Consider the following 12,096-nt stretch of genomic DNA (forward strand, 5'->3'; position numbering starts at 1 on the left):
TAGTTTTTTTGATTTTACCATTTTTTAGCCCTAAATGGCTCACCAAAATAGAGTCCAGGCATTTTTTTTTGTGAATTGTGAATCGTAACGCAAAGTGATCAAATTTGTGTGGAACCGCAAATTTCTGGAAATTCGCCTCAAATTAGATCCTTAGCTGATTGATCCTCTCATCTCTAGCTATAATACTTACCTATTAGTAATGGCCACAAAATCACATCTACATATTTGTTAAAATAAAGAAAAAGTGGACAAGCCCTTTAAAATGGATAAAAACCCCATCCATAATACATCCATTTACTTTATCCTTATGTCCTCTATAGAGGAAACCGTAACTGCAAAATAATACGGACTCATATGGTAGATGTAGTCTGTGTATACTAAGGTGACAAACAAAATGGTACAGCTCACCCTTTCCAAAATTAATCCAGTCCAGTGGGGTAGCCCGGAAATCCCCCCACTGCATGGCATTCTAGTTAGATACGACCAAGAAAGGTAAAGGATCCAGAGTTCTAGTATATATAAAGACTAGTGTTGAGCGATACCTTCCGATATTTGAAAGTATCGGTATCGGATTGTATCGGCCGATATCCGAAAAATATCGGATATCGCCGATACCGATACCCATACCCGATACCAATACAAGTCAATGGGACACAAATATCGGAAGTGATCCTGGATGGTTCCCAGGGTCTGAAGGAGAGGAAACTCTCCTTCAGGTCCTGGGATCCATATTCATGTGTAAAATAAAGAATAAAAATAAAAAATAGGGATATACTCACCCTCTGACGCGCCCTGGTTGCAACCGCTGCAACCGGCAGCCTCCGTTCCTAAGAATGAGCGAGTCAAGGACCTTCGATGACGTCGCGGTCACGTGAGCGGTCACGTGAGGGGTTACGCGACCAATCACAAGACCGCGACGTCATCGCAGGTCCTTCACTCGCTCATTCTTAGGAACGGAGGCTGCCATTTGCAGCGGTTACAACCAGGGCGCGTCAGAGGGTGAGTATATCCCTATTTTTTATTTTTATTCTTTATTTTACACATGAATATGCATCCTGATCCCGATTCCCGATATCGCAAAAATATCGGAACTCGGTATCGGAATTCCGATACCGCAAATATCGGTCGATACCCGATACTTGCAGTATCGGAATGCTCAACACTAATAACGACAACAAATTTTATATATTCCAGGACTAAAAACGTGCTCAAAACATGTTAGTTTTTATGGAGAGTATTCACTTCAACCTTTTGCAATGTATATTTTTCACTTTTTAAATTAAATTAAAACAAAAAGTGATAGCTGAGACCGGGCTGTTTAACCACCTAAATGCCATGATCAATAGCGATTGCAGCATTTAGAAGCAGGGAAAGGCAGGGGGCTTCCTTTCCCGTCAGATCGTCACCCCCGCGTCATCATCGCAGGCTGACGATAGTTGTTATGGCAGCCCGAGGTCAAATGAGCATTGTCTAAGTGTCTTCTGTCAGTGCAACACTGACAGGTATGAAGCATTGCAATAATTGCAACCAGTGATCAGAAAAATAAAAGTTGGAAAAAAGTTTTAAAAAATTATTATTTTTTTTAAATCACAAAATAGAGAACAAAAAAAATGAAAAATTATTATACCAATACAGTTTATGTAAAAAACAAAAACAACATATTTGGTATCGCTGCATCCGTAACTACCTAACTTATAAAACTGTCACACTAGTTAACCCCTTCAGTTAATGTAAAAAAAAGAAATAAAAAACATCACATCGCCAAACAAAAACTTGATCGAAACAACAAATTTAAATAACATTGGTATTGCTGTAAGCCTACTGACCTGAAGAATAAAGCTACCTTATTGCTTTTAAGATACGGTGAACAGCATAAAAAAATCACCAAAAATACAATTCCTGAATCGCTGTTTTTTGTTAATTTCACCTCTCAAAAATCAGAATTGAAAGAGCTCAAAAATATTACGTGCCTGAAAATGGTACCAAAAAAATTTCAACTTTTCCTGCAAAAAACAAGTTCTCACATGACTGTCAACAGAAATATAGAAAAATTATAGGTCTCAAAATATTACAATGACAAATTTTGTTTTGTCAAAAATATTTTTTTAGTGTGTGATATTTTTTAGTGTGATATTAGGCTCAGCTCACATTTATCCTGCGCTCTGTGCTGAGTGCTTACATCGGGGTTTCCGTGTAATTTTCCGAAATACGTGATTAAAACGGAACCCCTGGTGGAAGATTCCCTATAATAAGGCAGATGGAGATACTGGACTGTCTGTCCTATGATCTGGCAGTATCTTTTTACACGTGTATAAAAGTACGGTCGGCCACAGTTTTGCGCACCTCTGAAAAGAAGGACACCTCTGAACAGAGTCAAGATGGAATCCAGAGTAACTCTGCTGCCTCATTATAGTGAATGGATCCACTGCGGGTTTTATATAAATCACGTCATTTGGAGATTTAGATTGAAACCCCAATGTAAGAGCTCAGCATAGAGAACACGATAAAGGTGATCCAAAATGTTCCCAATAAAAGCTTCACATTAATCCACAAAAAAGGAAGTCCCCACTCAGGTTCGTCATCTGTCAAACCGTCGCCCGCCAAAAGAAATCCAGCGAATTCTGCACTCCCAAATCCTAATCCACCTCTCACTTCTGAACCCCACATGTTTGGCATTTCTGTAGTGATGAGAGCCATATGATCCATTTTTTCCTCTTACCTTTGTCAAAATAAAAATTTTGAGGCTAAAGCAACATTTTTGCAAGAAAAATGTATTTTTTTCATTTTCACAGCTCAACATGATAAAATTCTGTTAAGAACCTGCGGGTTTAAAGTGCTCACCACACCTCAAGAGAAGTTCCTTCAGGGTGTAATTTCTAAAATGGGGTCACTTGTGGGGAGTTTCCACTGTTATGGTACATCAGCAAACGCAACATGGCGTCCTCTATCTATTCCAGGGAATTTTGCGCTCAAAAAGTCAAATAGTGTTCATTCCCTTCTGAGCTCTGCCTCTCTCCACTCACAAGAAAGTGCACAACAAATTGTATGGTCCATTTTCTCCAATTACCTTTGTGAAAATCGTTTCTGTGATGCGCCGAACAGGTTAATAAACTTCTTGAATGTGGTTTTGAGCACTTTGAGGGGTTCAATTTTTAAAATGATGTCAATTTTGGGCATGTTGTCATATATACACCCCTTTATGTCACTTTGAATGTGATGTGGTCCTTAAAAAATAGTTTTGTAAATTTTGTTGGAAAAATTAAAAAATGCTGATAAACGTTTTTAACCCTTCTAACTTCCTAACAATAAAATTATGTTTAACAAATTATGCGATATATAGTAGACATATGGGAAATGTTATTTGTTCACTACTTTCTGTGCTATATATAATATCAAATTTAAGGGCATAAAAATTAAAATGTTAAAATTGTGTAACTTTCAAATTTTTTAGCAAATTATTGATATTTTCATAAATAAACGCAAATTATATCTATCAAAATTTACCGCTAAAATGAAGTACAAGATGTCATTAAAAACATTCTCAGAATCACAGGGATATTTTCAAGCATTCCAAAGTTATTACCAAAAGTGACACTGATCAGAATTGTATAATTTTGCTTGGACATGAAGGTGAAAACAGGCTTGGGGCTGAAGAGATTAAATGAATAAACCCTAAACGTGACAAATATGTTTAAAAAGACGCTGAAAAATAAGCTTACCTGATTCAGAATCACTTAACGTTACCAAAACCCAAAATCCGCCTCTGAGGAAGAATGTGATATTGTGTGCACTCAAGGCCTGTCTTATTACTGATATCCTCTAAAGGAAAGAAACAAAGAAAATGTAAATTCCGGGTTATTGTCATTTATTCCATGGCGCTGTACATAGGTAATACTGGGGATAATGAGAGTAACACATGAGATAATGAAGACAAGTGCTATAAATTTGGGTGTACTGAGTAACAGATTGGTATAGTTAGAATAAGGCCCGCCCCCGAGGACTCTCAATCTACCAGGAAACCATAGGCAAGGGTAGAAGCTGGCTTTCAAAAAATATAGGGACCCGATTCATCATTGCATTTGCTTCAGTATTTTGGTGTGAATACCTCTCAGTTAGTGACTTTCTGATTTGCAACAAATTCATCAAACGATTTGCTCCTTTTTCCAAGCTACTTTTTGCAGTTTAGTTAGTTTTCTGATTTTAACATCAACGTGGCTTTTTCACAGCCACATAATTTGGTGAAAAACCTACTCCAGCTCCCCCGTGGAGTGATTTTATGGGCACCGGATAAAGACATTTTGCAATTTTTTCACTAAACAGTTACAAAAACAGTTACAAGCAGAAAAAAATATAATTTTTTTTGTCTTTGGGACAACTTCCAACTTTCAAAAATGTACAAAAAAAAATCAAACAAACTTAAAAGCCATAAAACAAAATTAAAAAATAAATAAAATATCAAATTCGGTTTATTATTCATACTATTATTATTTTGAGATGTGGAAGTTGATCGATGATGATGTATTAATTTGTTATTCAAATACAGATTCATTATTTCACATCTTTAATTAAATTTACTGCCAGACAATGGGAATTTTAAAAAATAAATAAATCAGAGCTGCCACGAGGGTCTGTAAAGCAAAACGTTAATACATCCATTCATCTTTCGGCAGATAAGGGGACGATTACCTGAGTCAATATCATCCTGTCGCTGAATTATAAATGCTTTCAACTAACCACATTATTTCAGCAACATCATTATACAATCAAAATATAATTACGATAGGATCAGGAAAAAAACAAAGCTTCTAATATATTCATCCAGTTTTCGACAACAAACGTTCAATTAATCTTCAGTACAAAAGACGGTAACGAGTACGGTATACAAATGAGAAGAACGCAACTCGCATATATAAATCCCAGGCTCAGTATTAATGGCTCATGTCAACGTTTCATTTTCCCTCTACATTCTGGGATACGTAGCTTTCTGGATAACAGTACAAAAGAAGTAAAACTAAATATTTGAGCTTGTACTTTATTTTACAGTAAATTGATCCAAAATTTACTGCTGATTAATTTCGCATTGCATACATAACATTTCAGAATAATCGGTTCCACGTATATATGAGGACTAACAGTATACCTGGCTGTTATGTGACTTGTATTCTGCACTTTTCATCAGTTTTTCCCTCTGCAGGTTATCTCTAACGTTCAGTTGCCTCTGAGCTAGTGGGTGGAGACTAACTGCTATGATGTCTCCCATACTCGGCGCAGACATTAGGACTTCCTGATCATTTCTCCATGTAGGACAAGTTCAGAAGAAACAGCATAGAGGACATCATACAGAAGTACTGAGCAGTGTAGCTGTGAATCCAGTTCTGAGATGAGATAAACACTTACTAGAAAGCAGAAGCGCAATCTGTCTCTCTGCCTCCCTCTCTCACTCTGCCCCACCCTCTTTATACCTCAATAGGCAGATGCAATCTAATCCCTCCAGTGATCTATGTATCCATCTTTTCTATAGCAAGGTGGACTTTAGCAGTTTTTTTTAGAATAAATGATGATCTCAGGAGGCAGGGGTTGGAGGAGGAGTAGTGGAACACAAATAGTGACAGAAGTATAGTACAAAGTTTCTTACATTTATGCACAATTTGTTAATAGCTCTCTTTTTTATACGGATGCCATACACAGCTATGGAACTAACTTCTTAAATATCGCCTGCCTGAAGCCAACACTTGAGGGCGAATAGGAACTTATTGCATACTGATTGCTACTGATACTGATCGATAACAGTATGTGCCCCCCACCTTTTCCCCTTGTAGACATTAGACATATTCATGTTGTAAAAGCGAATATATAACGAACTATGATATCTCCGAGGTCTGTCGTTCTCCCCAGGTCAGTGATGAGTGGAGGCTTCCCGGGATTGTGGACAGATTTACAGTAAGCGCGTCTATACCGTACCTTGTCGGTGGCCACGCTTCTCTTCCTCTTCGTTTGATTGCTAGGCGGTAGAAGGTATAAGTCAGCCGTGGTCGGTAAGCCTGGCTTCACCACTGTCACAAGCGTATGCTCAGGAATATTAGTTTCCTGGAAAATGAAGAAGACAGTGGGTTATTTTTCCATCATCCAGCTAGAAACAAGTGGAGGCATGGGCAAAAAATGTAATGTCTTATTCCGCCTAGTGGAGACAACAATGATCCATGGGAAAAAAGAAATGCAAATTAGCTCTCCATCAAGAGGAAGAAAACTGGATCTCTGGTGCCACCTATCCTAGACCAGGATGACGTCATTTAAAGAAGTTGTCCACTCGATGGACCAAAATCAGGAAAAGCATTGAGAGTGCTGAGAAAAGCTTAAATATCTACGACCTGCACTTAAGCTGTGCCAAAAGGGCCCTCGGCTGCCGATCTTTGTAAACAATAGACATGGAAATTGTCCATTTGATGAAAGTTTGGTGCTGCCTCCTTGGCTGACCTCCATTTTGAGGCTTCCAGTGCTTGCACAGTGATAGTGTCCTGGAAGGAGGACAGCTGCAGGTTGTCTTATAATATGACCACATCACATGGATACAAAGATGGCAGCATCCATTGACCACAAAGTGAAATGACTTTGAAGGTCAGTATAAAGGTACTTGTGTGTTTTCCAGGCACAACGTCACAGTTTAATGCATTTTCAGATTTTTGTCCAAAGAAAACCCTTTCAACTTTCACAAGACGGGTGCAGAACAAGAGTACAGAACAAAGCAGCTACACAATGAATTGAGAATTTAATGTTGAACTCGGTTCCCTTAGTCCCATCACGGAAAACGATTCCGAGGACCACCCTCCATCTACACAGACCATGTGCAAATCCACCAATAAGGCCATTGTAATCTTTGTTATCACCACTGCACACACATAATGTACAGTATCATTGAGAAGATCTAATAGGTCATTTGTGGATCATCCTCTAAGAACTAGACCCTAGTGGCTCCAAAGTTGCTTCCAAATGGGCTTTTCCTCTGCTGGACCTTTGGGGCCCAATATTGTTTCATAGCTCAGACCCATTGGAGGATACTTTGGGAGTCTTGTAGGCCAGTTTGTAGAATCACAATTGGGGTGTAACTAAAGTGGGTGCAGGGGATACAGTCACACCTGTGTCCTGGAGCCTAGAGGAGCCCAAAAGCTTTCTTTGGCCTATATGAGATGATTATTGGTATTAAAGACCCTGATAGTTAGGGACACTATTGAAGGTATTGCATTGGGGCCCACAAGCTTAAAGTTACGCCTGATTGCAATGAAAGACTTTAAGTAGAGTGACGTGAAGATGCAGCGTAATCTTCTCATATAATGGAACAAATAGAAAAAGCTTCAATTTCTGTGGTGAAAGGCCTTAAAGAAGTTGTCCACTACTTGGACAACTTCTTCTCATACCCCACTTTTGGCTTAAACAAAATAAAATAGCCTATACTCACCTCCCATGCTGGCGTCGTTCCAGTGGTGTCGGCACTTGCGGTCCTGGGGCTCTTGTGTTGTTGTGACATGTGACCCCCAACGCCCAATCAGCACTGGCGTCACTGTCCCCGTCTCCTGTCAAATTGACCATGAAGAGGAAGTCAGAGAGCAGCTGCAGCCGGACTTCCTCTTCATTTTCGATTTGTCTGAAGGTTTGGACAGTGATGCCAGCACTGATTGGGCGCCGGGGTCACGTGTCACAACAACACAACAGCACCTGGACCACAAGTCCCGACATCACTGGAACGGCACCAGCACGGGAGTCGAGTATAGGCTCTTTTATTTTATAGGGGGCCAAACATTTAGATCAAGAAGGGGTGGTCGTAATAGTGGATAACCCCTTTAAGAAAATGACATTGACGGCAGTAAAAGCATTATCCAGGTATAAAAGGACTAGAAATTGACTTTTGTTAAACATCTGGATACGCAAACCTGAAACTTAGTAATGCCAAGTAGAGTTTCCGGGATTGCTCCTGCCACCCTGAATGATGCACTGTGGATCTTCTGACAATAACAGACCGCGACCTGAAACTCACATTTTTGGAGCCGAGAATTGTACAATTTTTAATCTAAATTCCAGATAAACATTAGTCCGGCCAGCTCAGTGGCGCAGATCTGCCAAGGCTACAAAATCTGCATATCAATCATGTCCTTGTCTTTTTGCTGGAGCACAAAACCAAATAATACAGTTTTTCATAATGAAACTTCCTAATCATCATCTGTCAAAATGTTCTCCAGCGCCTGGGACGAATATGAAGCCGGGTGTGCATGCACTCGGCAGGAATTATGTGATGTTAGGATTAGGAGGAATATTGCTCCGTCATACAATGCCATTTTATTATTTTATAATACTGAAATTTACAATTAGGCTTCATCCAAATTGCAAAATCTGTACAACAGCACATAGAGTCCATATGGGTCCCAAATACGGGTCTTAAAGTGGTATTGTATCGCCCAGAGTCCTGGTCGTTGCAGTATTGTCGCTCTTCCACAAGGGGGAGTGATGGTACGTCTGATGGCACTACAGGAGTTCACCTGACCAGATATCACAGTCACACATTACACTTCACACTCCGGCCACCAGGGGGAGCAAAGGGTTCTATGTATTAGGCCACTCCTCACACACTGGTAAAACTGGGAGTCGGATAGGAAGTTAGAGAAGAAGCTGACTGGGTTTTGCCCAGGTAACATCTAGTGAGAGGAGAGCGTTGCTTGGGAAGACTCAGGGAGGTCCCTGTCAGGGGTGGGATCCTGACAGTGGCCTAGCACGAGACAGATCGTTACGGAGAAACGAGATCACAGCACAAAGGAGATAGAACCAGGAGGAGTCATGCCCCAAGATCGGCAACATCCTTCTGAGGCACGTAGCCGGCGGCCGGAACGCCGAGGGAGTAATAGGCTCTACGCATTACTTTGAACTACAGCAGGGCAGTTAACTCTAGGTTGGCTGTCTCACCTTTACACCTAACGAAGACAACGGAGGCAATTGTGGGAGAGGGGCGTCTCTAGGGTCCCTATAAAATAATTCCAGGCCTACCCCGTCATACGGGTGCGTCCTATCCATACCATCTGGGGGACGGAGAGAGAAAGAACAGAAACATACACGACAGTTGTGAGGACTATCCCGTGGTGCTCAGCAGGGAGGTACTACAACACACAGGCGCTAGTAGGAAGGCTACTGATTTACACCTGCAAAAGGGAACTCTGGATGTGCTTTTGGACCGGCCGGTCTCAGCCAGCCCTGTGAACAGTGCTCTGGATTGTGGATGCCGAAGCCTTCAGTAAAGAGGTAAAGAGACTGCAACCCTGTGTCCTCGTCATTTACTGCGACCTACACCATCACCATATACTCATCAAGGGAAGCCCTGAGGACATACTTCACCTGTGGGAAGTTACACCATCTAGCTGCCATTCCATCACCCCAGCGGACCCCTAGCAGCGTCGGTCACCCTGACCGGACACCACAGGTGGCGTCACGAACACTTGACAAACTCTCACCTACACCTTTAAGTGGACGCCCCTTAGCAGGGCCACGGACCGGGTTGGGCCACCGTGACACCCCCAGAACTGAGACCGAGGGACCCGGTACCGAGTACCCCGCTGCCCTGCGTTTGGGGGCCGCTCCAGTATTCCCAGCTAAGAAAGCAATTGGATATATTATAACATTATGACTGATGTGGGCCTGACCTCTGAGGTCCCAAAGAATACTGAGAATTAAGGGGTCACTTTTAAGCAGTATTTAAATAGAAAATGGTGTTGATAGATGGAAACCCTTTCTTTTCACATTAGAGGGAACAGACATGTTAATATGCTGGAGCTGAAAACTTAAACCAGTCTAATGGCGCAATCAGACAGCTGTGTAAATCTGATCATGATCGGACCGCAGTGCATGGACTGGCCGGTGGCTCTCCCGACCCAAGCGTAACAGCTTCATGTATTTCTATGCAGCTGGTAAGCTCGGGTCGGAAGAGCCGCCGGCCAGTCCATGCACTGCGGTCCGATCTCAGTACGATTTACATTGCTGTTTGACTGCACCCTAACCCTGTTTTTACAGTTGCCTCCAGTTTGGGCATACTTACCATCTTTTCAACAGTAGCATCTGGGAGGGGGAATACATTTTGGCAGTAGCTACATCCCTTCTGAAACCACATTAATTTCCCCGCCTCTCCACTCCACGTCATCGTATTCCAACTGCCCATCTCCCACATCTTCACTCTCATTATTCTCTTCCATTCCCAATTTAAAGTCATTCCTCGACTCCCTGAATAAAGGAACCTGCTAGAATAGCCGTTTTCCTCCAGGGTTTTTTGCAGGTTTGACAGAGCACAGAGATTTGTTGACTCTTCCGAGAGTGCAAGAAGTGTCCGCTTATTCTGGGAGCATCTTGGATGTTCCAGTAGAGTTGGCCAGTATGAGTCCGAGTAATCAGCTAAAGCTATGTTCACATGCCCATTTCAGGTTAGAGAGAAAACATAAAGTGCAATAGGGTCTTATCCAGGGAACACAGCGTGGGTAAACATATGGTATGGTCCCCTAGTGGGGTTGTGTGTGACACAACGACTAATAATATGAAGATAACAGCCACTGCAGCCACTGCGGAATAACAGCATATAATATACATATATATTATTATAATATATATAGGAGAAATGGATTTGTTCTGCCCTGCTGGATTGTCAAAAACAGAATCCGAGTACCAAGGATGGGTAAAGATGGTTTATTGTCAACGTGTTGCAAAGTCATTTTTAAACAGATCCTCAGATCCTGCTTTTGACAATCCAGCAGCGCAGAACAAATCCACTTCTCCTGGTATAACAAGCCAATTTGGACGTTCTGTTCCATACTTTTCGGAATAGGCAAAGGAATAAGACGAGTTTTTAAGGCATCAGCCCTTCAATCCCAAAGGTTAAACAAGGAAAACTACAAAAAACCTACTACGTTAAAACATTGACTAGGAAGAGAAGAGAGCTCACCAGCCAATACAGACAAAGGATAATGTGAACAGCCCTTGGTTTCCAATCAGTCCAGTAGAAAGACCTTAGTGAAACCTCCGGTATCCCTGAAAATGTCACTTTTGCAATTATGTATTTAACATGGTATATATGGCACTATTATCAGAACGTTGACCAAGCCCCAGAAGAAGCCCTTATTTGTAGGGCGAAACTCTGGGTCAAGCTACACATGCGTTGTCTGTCATGAGGTGGCTTGCTCCAAGCTTTTTTTTTTTAAACGCTGTTTTAATCACTTTTATGAGTATAATAAACACATTTTCACTGCTTATCCAGTGCAGTGGATCCACAGTATACTCCGTTTTATCGGTCGTCACCTGCATTTATCCACTTTATTTCATCTGAGTCGTGACGCTTACGGGGATACCCAATGTTTCACTATAGATTTTTTACTGGATTGATTACATGGAAACCAATGACTCTGTTCTGTATTCTTCATCTGTATTTAGTGGTGAGCTCTCTCCCATTTCTACCCAATGTTTTAACTTAGTGAAGTTTTTTTTACAATTTCACTCGTACAAATGAAATTAGTGACACGTTGCATCGGTTATGGAAAGGGCAGCAAAGAATGGATTAGCAGTGATTCTGCAAATGGGAGAGAATGGAGAAGACAAGTATATCAGTTTTATTCATTATATAATGACAAGACTGTAAGAGGGGAGAATGCAGCAATCTGAGGCAGGGAGGAAGATCTGGAATAGATCATGGAGATTAGACACAGGTGGTGTAAGTCACTGTAATGTATATTACACATATTTTCCTTCTGACCATTTTCCTAGTAGCCGAGTAAATAATGGAAGCGTCACTTCTGTTATAACACGCCAGATACATGAATGCACGGGGCCAAATCTTCTCAAAACAAAAACTAGAAGTGAGGACTAGAGGTCTGGACGTCATCATTTTGCCGAGACTCCATCTATAGCCCTGTATACCTTGGTTAGGAGTCGAGTTACTACTTGTCCGATGTCTTCTCTCCACTCGGGGATGTTGGGATTATACATGTCCAGATGTTTGCTGAATGCCAGCGGAAGAACCTGGAATTCATCTGAAAGATATGAGGCACAAGAGCGATCAGTCACTTTACACCAAAGTCA

At 41.3% G+C, this 12,096-nt stretch overlaps 1 protein-coding gene across 3 annotated transcripts in view; it reads right to left on the reverse strand.

Annotated features, from left to right (window-relative positions):
* SORCS2 (sortilin related VPS10 domain containing receptor 2) overlaps window positions 1-12,096 on the reverse strand; it is a 1,081,958-nt gene that overhangs the window by 13,473 nt on the left and 1,056,389 nt on the right. For all 3 annotated transcript variants that reach the window (XM_077280087.1, XM_077280089.1, XM_077280090.1), the window contains exons 22-24: window positions 11,935-12,047; window positions 5,962-6,087; window positions 3,720-3,819 (exon numbers count right to left, since the gene is read on the reverse strand). In XM_077280087.1, coding sequence (XP_077136202.1) covers window positions 3,720-3,819; window positions 5,962-6,087; window positions 11,935-12,047 — 339 coding nt within the window. The remainder of the gene's footprint in view (window positions 1-3,719; window positions 3,820-5,961; window positions 6,088-11,934; window positions 12,048-12,096) is intronic.

Source organism: Ranitomeya variabilis, chromosome 1 (genome assembly GCF_051348905.1).
Source record: "Ranitomeya variabilis isolate aRanVar5 chromosome 1, aRanVar5.hap1, whole genome shotgun sequence".
Classification (NCBI taxonomy): Eukaryota; Metazoa; Chordata; class Amphibia; order Anura; family Dendrobatidae; genus Ranitomeya; species Ranitomeya variabilis.